The 14,243-nt window shown below is 48.7% G+C and overlaps 4 protein-coding genes across 4 annotated transcripts; 3 read left to right on the top strand and 1 right to left on the bottom strand.

Annotated features, from left to right (window-relative positions):
• Window positions 1–1,450: 1,450 nt before the first annotated feature.
• On the top strand, window positions 1,451–1,870 carry RhiXN_11325 (uncharacterized protein; the record flags this gene model as incomplete). Its single annotated transcript, XM_043331140.1, has 2 exons — window positions 1,451–1,471; window positions 1,538–1,870. 2 exons carry the CDS (start codon window positions 1,451–1,453, stop codon window positions 1,868–1,870), a joined length of 354 nt encoding a protein of 117 aa, XP_043184650.1.
• Window positions 1,871–2,553: 683 nt separating this feature from the next.
• On the bottom strand, window positions 2,554–7,232 carry RhiXN_11324 (DNA helicase; the record flags this gene model as incomplete). Its single annotated transcript, XM_043331139.1, has 11 exons — window positions 2,554–2,985; window positions 3,044–3,902; window positions 3,952–4,087; window positions 4,137–4,401; window positions 4,466–4,627; window positions 4,715–4,887; window positions 4,944–5,367; window positions 5,541–5,593; window positions 5,643–5,993; window positions 6,041–6,380; window positions 6,426–7,232. The coding sequence occupies 11 exons, from the start codon at window positions 7,230–7,232 to the stop codon at window positions 2,554–2,556; spliced, it is 4,002 nt and encodes a 1,333-aa protein (XP_043184649.1).
• A 1,875-nt stretch (window positions 7,233–9,107) lies between these two features.
• Window positions 9,108–11,170, top strand: RhiXN_11323 (fumarate hydratase, class II; the record flags this gene model as incomplete). The annotated part of the gene is made up of 12 exons (XM_043331138.1): window positions 9,108–9,140; window positions 9,196–9,237; window positions 9,294–9,376; window positions 9,426–9,773; window positions 9,823–9,964; window positions 10,013–10,144; window positions 10,199–10,288; window positions 10,343–10,460; window positions 10,513–10,673; window positions 10,729–10,792; window positions 10,857–10,979; window positions 11,031–11,170. 12 exons carry the CDS (start codon window positions 9,108–9,110, stop codon window positions 11,168–11,170), a joined length of 1,476 nt encoding a protein of 491 aa, XP_043184648.1.
• A 527-nt stretch (window positions 11,171–11,697) lies between these two features.
• On the top strand, window positions 11,698–14,136 carry RhiXN_11322 (eukaryotic translation initiation factor 2A; the record flags this gene model as incomplete). The annotated part of the gene is made up of 5 exons (XM_043331137.1): window positions 11,698–11,948; window positions 11,996–13,019; window positions 13,075–13,099; window positions 13,269–13,424; window positions 13,475–14,136. 5 exons carry the CDS (start codon window positions 11,698–11,700, stop codon window positions 14,134–14,136), a joined length of 2,118 nt encoding a protein of 705 aa, XP_043184647.1.
• Between the last annotated feature and the right edge of the window lie 107 nt (window positions 14,137–14,243).

Raw genomic sequence — 14,243 nt, 5'->3', positions numbered from 1 at the left:
CTTAGTAGTTACTGGCTGTAAGGCCTTGTACACTGAGTAGGATGCAACAAGAGGTAATTGACCTGGGTGTTACCATGGTTGGTTGGCCTCCTTATATATTACAGAGGTGACTAATTACAAATACAACATACATGAGAAAAGAAGCTATCTATGTGTAATAAGAACCCTGCTCTGCAGTTGGCCTTACTCATGCACACATGTCACTGATGTGTCATGAGTAAGTGTGGATGGGGATGTGGCTTGGTGCTTAGTGTGTGATATAAGCACCAAAGTCATGTGATTGAAAATGTTGTCCAATTGACTTTGTTTAAATTCAAGAAAATAGGGATAAATTCCCTTGGTATATGTGTGTCTACAACAGCTACTGTCAGGATGCCTTTGAAGTTACAAAACACTTTCAGCAAGTGGACACACAATGAGTTTCATGGAATAAACAATTAGTTGATGGAAGCTGCCCCATGTTCTTTCCAGGAGATTTTGTTCAATGGCAATGCAACACTGACATACAACATGGATCTATTTGCCAACCTGACAGGTGCTTCACTATACAAGAAGGGTATGAGGATACTGGAGCTACTCATAGCCAAGTAGTACTTGAAAGCTTGAGATCCCAGCCTGTTTCCACAGGGATGAATAGGGCCTTGAAGCTACTAACTCAAACCAATGGGATTGTACAGGCTGTGCTCCTGATCATTGTTTGGAACCCTCCAAAGAAGACTAAGGACAAGGCTGAACCAAAGATATGCCAGGTCACAATTGATGTTATGGTGTGTTGGCCAACTGGAGACATAGGTAAGCTAGCAAGAGGCAGATGTGTGATAGCAGAGAAATGCCAACACCTCTTGTGCTATATTAGCAATTGACTACCCCTTGGATGGTTGCCCATGGACTGACAAATTCAATAATCTAAGTGGTAAGTACTCAAAATGACTTTATGGGTACTTTAAATGATCATCAGTGTTATCCTCCTCAACAAAGGCAACAACATGTTAGATAACACCAGAGACACCTTGCCAATCAAAGCAATTGCCTCACCCCTGTGCAGCAATAACACTCCATTGGACCCAGCAGGTGTTGTGCACAATGACACCAACAAGACCTTTGATGAAGAGAATCAACTGGGTCATATTAATGATCCATTGTCAAGTGGGAGTGGCTCCTCTACGGGACCCCCAAAAACCCGGGAGCGCTCTGGAGTGCTCCGGTTTTGGGAGCCTCCTCGTTAGGATCCGACGGATCTGGATTGCTCGGCGAGCACTTGGGAGCACTCCACGAGCACTTCCGAGCGTCATACCAAACGCTCCGGAATGCTCGCCGACAATAGCAAGTCCCGGAGCGCTCCCGAGATTTTCGTGGCCCCGTAGAGTCAGTGTCCTTTGACTCAAACAAAGACACAATTGTAGAAGATTCAGACAATGCGGCCTCGTATTCAAACTGTAATAGCCAAATCATGCAGCGTGGTCAATCACTTGTGAGTCCAAGAGATACATATAGATAAACCGCAATCAGTTGGCTTACGATAGTACCTTTTTGATAGTGGGTGTATTCAGAGGACCCGGCCAATGCTGCCCAGTTAGATGATGTGTTACACCTTGATGCGTACGATTTCTTTCGAGTCTGTGCCGAGGATCCCGATAGCGAGATACCTACCAGCAAGTGTCATATACAGGTCCCGCTCAAATCGCTGCGGGCTGGTATTGCAGCGGCTGTAATTGACGAGCGGAGGGAGTTAGCAGAGAAAAAGTGCGAACCTAGGGCAGAGCTAGCGAAGCCAAAGCCCGAGGGCAAGCAACGGTCGAGGACAGCGATGGAGGCACTGGGGATCCCCGATACTAAAAGGGGTAAGAAAATAATAAACTTTGCTGGTTGAGATAACTGTAAGAAACTGGGTGTCGTGCCTTGTTGGAAGAAATAAATATTGTGAATTCACTAATTTCGAGGCCGGGGACTATAATTGCACGGTTGCCGGGGACAGTCGAACGAGCATTTCCGGTTCTTGAACTGCAGGCTGATTGCAGAAGTTGTTTCGGTTGTGATTGATTGTTCAGAAGAACCCATATGTATTGGGATCACAGCATTGATAGATGGCTGGTTGTCTTCTACTTGTAGGGCCATTCCACGAAATAAAATAGTTCGAAGAGCATCAGTTACCAACATACCGGAATCCTTAACACGAGCGAAGTGCAAGAAAAGCACAATGTCACCTTTGAATCTTGTCTGCAAGGTGTCTAAACCGTCCTGGCTGAATACAGGAATCGCATTCAAGACCGATGGGTGACGCTCTTTTACTGTGGGCTTCCCAAAGGGTCTGGTTCATATGAATATATCATCGCATAATGGATGCCCACATGTGCTAACAGGCATGAAAATTTGGGTAGAAAATCAATGAGAATTGTCGTATAAAAAATGCGAAACAAAAACTACCAATTACAAAAAGATGACAAAAAGCCGAGACAAAATGGTCAGACCACATAACATCAGAAAAAAATAAGATATCGAGAGGAAGCTGGACCGAGCCAACTCTCGTGTGCTATCGCTTCTGGCAATAAGCTCCTAAAGCTCGTCCGGCAACGTATCTCCCGTTATAGGCCCACGCTTCTTCCTCCTCTCAGCCTTGGACCCGCCTGGGCCAGTCTTCCTACCGGGTTTCAACTTTCTTGTTCCATCCTTTTTGAGACCCCGGCCGTATACAGGCTCGGACATGGCATTGGGCGTGTTCATACCCGTGGCCGACGGTGTGGGCTCATCCACATTCTCCTTGGGAGCAGCCAAGGTTGATGAGCCAAAGAATTCGTCGCCTTCGTCAGCCCATAAATCACGATTCGATGCCATTAGCGTTGATGAACCCGAAACTTGAGCTTGAGTATCGGGCATGCCCTTGGTAGCAAGATTCGCCAGTTGATCATCATCCAGTAGAAGAGACACGATTTCTTTAGACGTCGTAGCTTCCGTGAACTGTTTGTTACCGACCACAATGTCTTGAACCTGTCCACAGATAAGTTGTCAAATATATCTCAAGAGGCACATAGTAATAGAGGCTCACGTCTTTCTTAACCCTTGCAAGTTGCACGATTCGTTCGTCGATTGTCCCCTTGGTAATAAGCCTATACACCGTGACCTGCCTCGTCTGTCCTAAACGATGGGCGCGATCCATTGCTTGGGCGTCGTTGCTCGGATTCCAATCATGGTCATAGAAAACAACAGTGTCCGCAGCGGTCAAATTAATACCGAGACCTCCGGCACGGGTACTGAGCAAAAAGACAAAGATATTCGGATTGGTCTGCCAATCACGGACCATATCCCGTCGGTCCTCGAGTTTGGATCCACCGTCGAGGCGAAGGTACGAGTATTGGCGATAAACGAGGTACTCTTCCATCAGATCGATCATACGCGTCATTTGGAAGTAGATCAATACTCGGTGGCCACCGGCCTTGAGTTCGGTCAGGAGTGTGTCGAGACGGGCGAGCTTGGCAGAGTCGTAGATGAGGCGTTTGGCTTCGGGGATATGCATAGGCGTGACTGGTAATTGTTCAGCTCTCGATGCGGCCAGTAGTCCTGACGAAGGTACGATAGAGAATTGGTTATTCCAAATTCCGACGGCACTAGGGGCCTCTTTCAGGCTCCTCGGTAGACCAAAGAGCAAGAGCGACTCTCTAGGAGCTTCCAAAGTCCTCCTCGAGCGCTCAACAAACATTCGGTCGCTCATCCAAGGGACGATGGGAGTGGCTATAGCACCTTCTGTGCGCCAGAACATTAGAGGGCGGGACATGCAAGACTGGGACCACAGCTCCGAGCGGATGTCGACGAGTTTAGGATACCCTTCTGCAATTTCCAGATACTGGTAGTTTCGGCGGGGGATAACGTACTTGGGGGCAACAGAGTGGGATGAAAATTCCGGATCGCTGCATGAACTTTAGGGCGCGGCGCATACGAAATCAGGATAATGCGTACCTAGCGAATCCGCCCAACTCCTCGAGATCTCTCTCCCGCTTTGCGCCCCAAATTAATTGTTCCATCCTTCGCAAAGCGCAATACTCCCAGACGTGGTTTGCTCCAAGTCCGAGAAGTGACAACCACCCGCACCCAACTAAGATCGCCTAAGTAATAAACACCAAACATGTCGGATGGGAACTCACCCAACCGGTCCCTGGTCCACAAGCTCGCGTCGCATCCAAACCACCTGTTTTCAAACCCAGCACGAGTCCCGTACCCAGGAAGATGAACCAAACCTCCATCACGTTCGAATATACGGGGCAGTTGGAAGTTGATTGGGTTGACGGCCGAGTCGGGGCAATACAATAGATCTCCTTCGCGCGCAAGGTTCCCAGAACGACCAAAGGAAGTGAAAGAGACCGGCGCTGTGACGTCTGCGCGCTCGAACAGCTCGGGATGATTGCATACCTGTTAGGCGGGGATGAAGATGAAAAAAAAGGGTAAGAAGGGCCATTGATGGAATCGAACAAACCTTCCTAAATTGCATGACGAGGTTCATCAGTGACCTTGCGCTGTCGGCATCTCCCAGGTTATTAGCACGTTCCAACAGCTCAGCAATGGATACATTTGCGCGAAGACCGCGGTAGAGAGCCCGCTGTCGTGGAGAAAGGTCGCAGAATATGTCTTGTTCGATCTAGGCGCAGAATTAATTTCGAGTTTGTAGAAGTCGGGGAAATAGACATGCCTTTTCGCTAAGCTCGTTCTGAACATTCCGCTTTACACGCCGAAGCATAAATGGCTTGAGAATCATGTGTAGCCGACGAAGTTGGTGTTCGTTTAGCTGGGACCCCTTGTTCTCGGCCGCGCTCTCGATGTCTTTGGAAAACCACTCGGAGAATTCGTCATGCGAATCGAACAGACTAGGCATGATAAAATGCAACAGGGCCCAGAGTTCTATCCGAGCGCCCGATCAGCATCGAAACAACAGGGTCGATCAAGCGAGAACAAACCTTGCATAGAGTTCTGCACCGGGGTACCCGTCAACAACAATCGATTACGACAGTTGAAGCCAAGTAAAGTCTTCCACCGCGCAGAACTACTACTCTTGATCGCTTGAGCCTCGTCGAGAACCATGTACTGCCACTTGACGCGCTGGAAGTACTTTTCATCTGCAACCACTAGCTGATAACTCGTGACCAAGACATGAAACGGTGCGTCCTTGTCGTAGCATATCTGCTTCTTGTTCCAGAATTTGCGCAGAGTTGTGCGGTCTTTGATGTTTCCCCAGTAGGGAAGCGTCTTGAGTGCAGGGACGAATCGAGTAAGCTCTTGTTGCCAATTGTGAAGTGTCGAGGCAGGGGCGATGACGAGGAAGGGACCCCAGATTTGGTGGGTTTCGGCGAGATAGGCGAGAAGGGAAATGGATTGAACAGTCTGCTTGGGGTAAGTGATTAGAAAAGTAATAGGGTCATCAGACTCGCCTTGCCCAAACCCATCTCATCGGCCAAAATTCCGTTGATCCCCTGTTCATACAAAGTTGCAAGCCAATTCAATCCCTTGAGTTGATATTCTTTAAGCTGAGCCTGAAGCATCTTGGGTTGGCCGACACTCATATCGGTGAGGGATGTTGGATTTTGAAAGTTCAATTCATCCGAGTCCACTGCGACGATGCTTAGACTCCATTGTGATTGTGAGAATGTTCAACTCACAATCCACCAAAGGTTTTCCAGGTTGGGCGTCTGGGTCAGATTCCCCGTTTCCATCATCGTCCTCGTCTTCGTCCATGCGCTCGTTGTTCTTCCTGGCCTCTTCAAACTCCCGCTTCCTAGCCTCATCAAATTCCTTGGCACGTTGTTTAGCGGCATCGATGGCTTCACGGGCGTTTTGTGCAGCATGTCGATGGAGATTCCGCTCGTCGGCGTCGGTAAAGTCGATTGCGGGGAGAGCGTTGGGAGCCTGATCTCCATCTTCTTCGATATGTCGAATAGCGGCGGATTTTTCGGCAGGGGCAGATACAGAAGGTTGTGAAGCCGTTTCTTCGCCTTGCTCCAGTTCCGAAGCTGCAGAGAGAATGAGGGGTAGCCCAAGGGAAATAGAAAGAACATACTCTTGAGTTTGTTCCCCACGAAATGGCTGTACAGTTCTGTCTGGCTGATCAAAAACTCGAGTTTTCTGGCCTGTCGTTGAGCCTCTCGCTTCTCTTCCTCGACCTTGGCGCGATCGACCTGGGCCTTTTCCGCCTTTTTTCGCAAGTCCTTTTCCTCCCTGTCGTGCTTGCGCCAAAAGACGAGCATCTCGCGCATGAGACGCTTGGATTTGACTTGGGTAAGCTTGGTGGTGGCGATTGTGCGACCAAAGGGTTTCTTGGCGTAGGAAGCAACGAGGGAAGATAGCTTTTTGTTTTGAAGGAGTTTAGTTTGATAGGAGGATGCTTGTAATTTGTATGCCTAGAGTCGATTAGTCGAGTGGGATGATGTGAGGCAATGGCATACCTTGGGAATGTCCTTTCTGGCTAAAGAGACCCATATCTTCCGCTGGTTCTCCTCGAGTTGGATGGCGCGCTTGACGAGGGTGGCATGGTCGACTTTACCAACGACAGGCAGGGACGGCAAGGGGGAATCAAGGGGTATAAAGGGGGTGCCGGCTGGGGAACTAGCCGCACTCTCGCTGTCGTCTGGGACCTGAAGACGGGAGGGAACAACACTGGGATAAAAGGACTCGGGGAGACCAGTGTCGACTCCGTTTTTGGATTTGCGAGGACGTTTTATTTTTGGCTTGGTGTCCGGTTCGTCGGGGTTGGCAGAGTCGGTGGCTGGGGGAGGACGAGTGCCGGGAACTTTGCCGCCTCGGCTGCCGCGACCACCGCGTGACCCCTTGCCTCTGGCTCTGGTGGAGGAGGGAGTGGGAACAACGACGGGCGGAGGAGAATCGCTGGGGTCTCGGACACGTGAGGGTGGGCTGGGCAAGCGAGCAGGAACATGGAGGTGCGGATAACTCGCGGCTGTTATTTCTGGTCGGCGCTTCTTGCTCGACGGCGACGGAGGCTCATGCGGGTGCGGACGCTTCTTGGCTCGGTCGGGGGACCGCAACCCAAGGTCGTCTTCGAGCAACAGGGCCGCATCCCGGTTGTGGGCGCGTGATCGCTCTCGTTCTCGCTCCTGCTCGTCTGGATAGTAGGCCGGAGACATCGCTCGTAGTCGAAACCGCGGAGATGCCGCCCCACCCTCGGGTCTCGAATGTTCTTGTCGTCGTCGCTCAGCCTCGGCCCGTTCTGCTGCGTTGAGCTCGGCAGCAGTCATAACACTCGTATCCTATTATCTATTAGCTCACCTCACCGCCCACATCACCCAACTCACCATTTCCCCCCGTGTGTTTCCAGCACGCAGCGCAGTCCAATCGAAAAAACCCGGTTTGTCTCCCTAGTTCAGTGGTGGGAGGCCGCGTCGTGAAGGGCCTTCCATATTTGGCGCACTCGACACTCGACACATCACCATCATAAAATTCAAACACCACACACCGGCGCACGGACCAACTCGAACCTTGATCCCCTCCGTTCCATTGTGTAACTTGTCAACAATCCTATTTTATATATTTCCCTCCTTTCCATTCCTTAATTCTTCGCTCCCGGTCCACCTCCCGCCCTCCTATAAAAGGAAACAACTATCCCGCTCCAGTCGAGCTCGTCACCGACGCTCTACGCGCCGAGCGCTTCGGAGCCGATGTTTTTTTCAGCCCAAGGAACGGCCCGGGTCCTGTTTAGGATCTTGATAATCTGCTGTACATTTGTACACGTCATTCATTGCGTTTCTTTACACAAGTTACCTTCGTCTTTTCCTGTCCACATAATACACCCTCAAATCAGACACACAATTGATGCTGCCAAATCAAGCTAATCACTTTACCAAAAAGGCAACTCGATACCAACCCATTTGTGACCTCGTTACGCTGGGCAACACGGTCGGATTCTGCTCTCGAATTGTCGTTTCATACTCATCTGTGTATACTCCCCGTCTCACGATGTAAGACCATCTTCGGTCTTGCGTCAATATTTGGTTCCAAGCCCAATCAGAAGCCTTCTCGGCATGCCGGAACCCGTCGTCAATCAACAGAAATGTGGCTCGCTTCCATGCACTCTAAGCAAGTATAATTCAATTGGTGCTCGTTTATGCAAATCTCAATATCCGAGGCCAAGAGCACCGGCCAAACATTGGCGAACTCAATGGAAATGCCTTCATGTTGTTCAGTAAATTGGTGAGGTATAACTTTGGAATATAACTTATCCAGTGCTGCATTGCATGTACCCTACCCCTTAATAGTACGCCAGAATTAACAATCTTTCTCGATGAGTAAACTCATGTCTTTTATTAATCGCTTGTATTAGTATGAATTTATGAGAACACAGATGCCTTTAGTAAACCTATTCTTGAACCAACCCTCTGTGGTTGAGTACTGGTAAGCCATTCTTAACTCGGCGGTGATTATGTGGGTCATCGATCTGGGTAAAGTTTGAACACCAATGCTACCTTGCATGGCACATGATAGGATTATTTCTGTCGACTTCAAGACGATACTGGTCAGGTAGTCTATGAATACATAAATGTCCAGTAGCAGTGATATGGATCCAGTCATAGCATTGGCTTTTTGGCATCGATTGCAAGTGGTGTTTTGGTCACCCTCCCCCAGCTGAACGACTAAACTAATCAATCGATTTGATGGATAGTATATACACAATGCACCCGCATACACACATGTATAAACTATGAAACAGTTGTGTGATCCTGGTTAGTGATTGTATGATCTTGCCGCGCCAACTGAGCTCAAGACTCAATTCATAACACGAAATTCATATTCCCGATATTCAGGGGCATACATTTATAGCGTATTCCAGAGCAAGCAATTAAAACTTGGTCAAAGGATATTCGTGTATTACAGTATAGACATATATATCATAGCATCCAAGTGTACAGTACCCTTGCAACAAAGCCAAAGTTCTTGATCAAGATATTCTCACCCGAGCCTGGCGACATATTGAACGATCTCACGGGCTATCCAAGCCTAACCGCCCGGCGCCTAATCTTCCCGCCGTCCAAGTGACACCTTCCGACACGTCCCGAGAGCGTGGTTAAAGCCCTGTTCCAAGGTCTTGCTCTACTCCGTCATCCCCAGTCCCCATCATGTACTCCATTCTACGCACGTCTATGCACCGGGTAAGCAAGGCTCCATGGCTATCGGTTTCTTAAGGCTTTAACACGTGATCCCAAGGCTGCTCCGTCTTTGCGGACCTTTTCGACCACACGCATGATGGTGGGTTCGTCTCCACAGAAGCAGTACAAAAAAACTGACTCTTTATCAAAATGAAGGCCCAGAAGTTCAGGACAGAGAAGGATACATTTGGAGAGCTACAGGTTCCTGCAGACGTATATTGGGGTGCGCAGACACAGCGGTCCGTCTCTCAACCCAGCAGCCTGGGAAAATTACTCATTCGATCACAGATCTCTACAAAACTTTGACATTGGTGGTGCTGCCGAGCGGCTCCCTCTTCCGCTCATAAAAGCCTTTGGCGTTCTCAAAAAAGCTGCAGCAGAAGTAAACGTGACCTATGGGCTCGATCCCAAGATTGGCCAGGCAATCTCTCAAGCGGCAGACGAGGTCATTTCTGGCAAGCTCGTTGACCATTTCCCACTCGTGGTCTTCCAGACTGGATCTGGGACACAGAGCAACATGAATACCAACGAAGTTATCAGCAATCGTGCGATTCAGATTTTGGGTGGCGAATTAGGGAGCAAAAAACCAGTTCACCCCAATGATCATGTCAACATGAGTCAGAGTTCGAATGATTCGTGAGTGTGCTTTGGATTTGGAGAGACCTTTATATTGATTATGGTCCAGGTTTCCAACGGCTATGCACATCGCCGCAGTTACAGAGTTGAGGGAGCAACTGATCCCTGCATTGACCGAGCTCCGAGACGCCTTTGCGGCAAAACAAAAGGAGTTTGAGAATATTATCAAAATTGGACGCACCCATTTGCAAGTAAGTCATTCGTCTACATATCTTGGACGCTTCTTATCAGCATGGTAGGATGCTACGCCTTTGACACTTGGACAAGAGTTTAGCGGCTACGTCCAGCAGCTTACGAACGGCATTGCCCGCATACATGATGTACTCCCCAGGTTAAGTCTTCTTGCGCAAGGGGGTACGGCAGTTGGAACCGTGAGTTTTTATTTTTATTTCTTCGATATGGAGGTAACAATGTGGACGACCCAGGGATTGAATACTCGTAAAGGATTCGACGTCAAGGTCGCCGCCCAAATTTCCAAGATCACCGGGCATCAGTTTGAGACCGCGCCGAATAAGGTGTGCTATGAGTTGTCAGCTGTCATTCGGCCTCATGATTTATTGCTTTCGTAGTTTGAGGCTCTCGCTACACATGACGCTTTGGTCGAAGCACATGGTGCCCTCAACACAGTAGCAGTCAGTCTGATGAAAACTGCCAATGACATTCGGTATCTTGCCTCGGGACCTCGCTGTGGGCTCGGTGAATTGAGTTTGCCAGGCGAGTGCTCATATTAAATGCCTAGTAGTTGTTGAATCTGAACTTCATGCAGAGAACGAGCCTGGTAGCAGCATTATGCCTGGGAAGGTTAACCCTACCCAATGCGAGGCGCTTACTATGGTTGCCGCTCAGGTCATGGGCAACAACGCTGGCGTTAGCGTAGCTGGAAGTATGGGTCAGTTCCAGGTAGGGTTTAGTGTAAATCATACGTGTTGTCTGGCCATATAACATGTTATATTAGCTCAACGTTTTCAAACCTATGATTATCAAGAACACCTTGCAAAGTATTCGACTTCTTGCTGACGGTATGCACCTTTTTATGTTTTCGGAGCTCGCACTCAGATTTTGCTCGCCCCTGCCATCCGATAGGATCCCGCTCTTTCACAAAGAACTGTGTAGTTGGAATCGAGGCAAACGAGAAGCGAATCACCCAACTACTGAACGAGAGCTTGATGCTGGCAACTATTTTGAATAGCCACCTTGGATATGATAGTATGTAGTCCTCATCATATTTGATGGCTTGCTCAGCGAGATATGTTATAGATGTCGCCAAATGCGCCAAAAAAGCTCACAAGGAAGGAACAACATTGAAGGAAGCAACTGTCGCACTTGGTTTCCTTACGCCAGACGAGTTCGATGCCAAGGTCCGACCTGAGCTGATGTTGTACCCAGATGATGCATGAGGAGATTGGGACGTAACGCATATATGTGTGTCCCGAACGAACACCTCATAGCGATATCAATTTGTAATTCAGAATGGGGGAATGAGAGCACAAAATTGGACCACCATATTTGTCGTCTATTTGAGTAGATATTCCGTCCGCAGTATTCCTGATGATCTTATCTCAATTATTGTTCATTTAAGAAGCTCATACATTATGCTGAATACCCCGATCGATACCATTCATGCATTCAAAGATTGACATAGGTCAGTCGCGGGTTACCTCCTTGAGACCAGCTAGGTGTATTCAAACTGATCATTTGGTGAATCAAAAAGAGAGATAGATGGTGACAATGTGTGCTTACGTGTATTTAGCAGGAGATGTCACGAAATCACAACTTTATTTCGCATCATTTGTAGTCTGTTCATATCCTAACCCTTCAATTATAATGTATATTAGTATCCGGCAGCCGTAAATGGGAGATGATCAGCAACGTCACGTGCCATTGAAATTTCCACCGGAGCCCATCACCGCATTGATTCATCACCATGCCTGTTCCAGATCCAGTCCCTGCCGAGGACCTCGGTATCGACTATAGTGACATAGAAGCCAAATATTCGATCTCGTATGAAGAAGGGTTCGACAACGTCCTGGTTGTAGACGGTGTACCAATCATTGATCGCTCTCGGGAAAGCCGTCTATTTGCCAAGATTAGCAAGGAATTCGGTCGTAAAGGGGTTCCAATCAAGGAGGGAGGAATACATATGCCATATGAAGAGGGCAGTGGTAAATCCAAAGGGTGAGCAAACAGCGCCTTCTTTTACCGGTTATATTGACATTTGGCAGGTATATCTTTGTAGAATTCGCTTCTCCCGAAGAGGCTTCAGATGCATTGGTAGCCATGCATCACTTTCCTTTTGATGCAAAGCATACGTTTTCTATCAATCGATTCACAGATATCGAAAAATATGCGACACTGGACGAGACTTACGTTCCTCCGGCCGTCTCTAACTATACATCTCGTCCTCACATGCGGTCTTGGCTTGCGGACCCGGCTGGACGCGACCAGTTCCTAACCTACGTGGGCGACGAAGTCCAGATATTTTGGAATGCACGAACCGGACCTGACCCAGCATTCACACGCCACAACTGGACAGACCTCTACGTCGCTTGGTCGCCGCATGGGACATACCTTACCACGCTCCACCGACAGGGCCTTCAAATTTGGGGAGGCTCCGAATGGGGCCTTGTTCGACGGATTGCGCACCCACTCGCACGATTGGTTGATTTCTCACCTAACGAGAAATATCTAGTGACATGGTCAAACGAACCCATTGTGATTCCTCCTGGTGCTCAACAAGGGCCCACATTCTTTTCTCCAGATGACGAGGGGAATAACTTGGCTGTCTGGGAGGTTTCAACTGGACATTTGTTGAGAACCTTTAGCATAGAAGGAACGACGACGGTAGCAAGTGGCGAGAAGAAGCAGATGACATGGCCTCAACTCAAGTGGTCTGGAGATGACCGTTATGTTGCTCGCGTCAATCCTGGACAGGCAATTAGTGTCTACGAGGTTCCCAGCATGCACATGTTGGACAAGAAGAGTATAAAGATCGATGGCGTTGTTGACTTTGAGTGGTGTCCCCCCAGCGATGACGAATTGTCCAAGATTAGAGAGACTGAAAAGGAGGGCGACAGAGATGCAACTGGTGATGGGAAAAAGGGAAAGAGGAACGGAGTTGCCCGTGTTCGCGAAAACATGCTCGCTTACTGGGTTCCCGAGGTCGCCAACCAGCCAGCCCGCGTAACCCTCCTTGCCATTCCCAGCCGGACCCAGCTCAGGACCAAAAATCTGTTCAGTGTATCGGAAGTAAGTCCGCTCTCTATTTTCATTAATAATTCATAGGATTTCATAATGTTACTAGTGCAAATTATATTGGCAAAATCAAGGTGATTTTTTATGCGTCAAGGTCGATCGCCCCACAAAAAGCAAAAAGGCCACGTTCTGTAATCTTGAAGTCTTCAGAACACGAGAAAAGGACTTCCCAGTAGAAGTCATCGAACTCAAAGGCGAGTTTAAAGTTGTGTCTGCGGAATTCGTACTGAAACATTCGAATAGACCAAGTGACTGAGTTTGCTTGGGAGCCTCGAGGGGATCGCTTCGCTATTCTCAGCAGCAGTGACCCCAACTTGGGCAACATTGCGCCCGGTATTACGATCAAAATGGATGTGTCCTTCTTTCAGCTTGAGAAAGGGAAGAACTTCAAATTGCTTAGTACGCTCGTTTTAACTCCAGCGGTCAGTTCCAATGCTGACGCTAAATAGAACTCCTCAAGGATAAAACAACAAACGCCATTCGTTGGTCACCAAAAGGACGACACGTAGTCCTTGGTTCAATTTTCCCAGTGACCAGATTCGAACTTGAATTTTACGACCTTGAGTTTACGATTGATCCGGAGCGCATCAATACACATACGGCTGAGTGGGGATCTCTGGTTCAACATCTCGCGACCGCCGAACATTATGGTGTAACGGACGTTGAATGGGACCCTTCGGGTCGATACGTTGCAAGCTCAGCCTCTGTCTGGCGGCCAACCCCCGAGCACGGATGGAGTTTGTGGGATTTTCGTGGGCAGGAGCTGGTCAAGCATCCTGCGGACAAGTTTAAGCAATTTTTATGGCGACCGCGACCCAAGACCCTGTTGACGAAGGCCCAGCAGAAAGAATTACGCAAGAACCTCAAGGAATATTCAAGAGCGTTCGATGAAGCCGACGCAGCAGAAGAAAGCCATGCAGATAAGGAGCTAGTGGCCCAGCGGCGTCGCCTTCTTGACGAGTGGAATGCTTGGAGAAAGAAGGTACGTCCCGAAGTCCAGGAGCGTATGGCACGTCTGGGAAGGAAGGCGAAAGGTGGGGAAGATCGAGAAGAGGTAGAGGAATGGCTCGAGGAAGTAATTGAAGAGATTATTGAGGTGCTCCAGGGATGAATTTGCATAGTGAACTCACTCATAAAAATACGTTGATGTTGAATACCTCACCGTGCTTGATGCCTCAGTGGATGCCATGTGTGACACAAGGATCCAATGCTTAAACT

This window comes from Rhizoctonia solani, chromosome 12 (assembly GCF_016906535.1).
Source record: "Rhizoctonia solani chromosome 12, complete sequence".
NCBI lineage: Eukaryota > Fungi > Basidiomycota > Agaricomycetes > Cantharellales > Ceratobasidiaceae > Rhizoctonia > Rhizoctonia solani.
The sequence above is the reverse complement of the archived record's forward strand: the minus strand, read 5'-3'. Positions and strand labels throughout refer to the sequence as shown.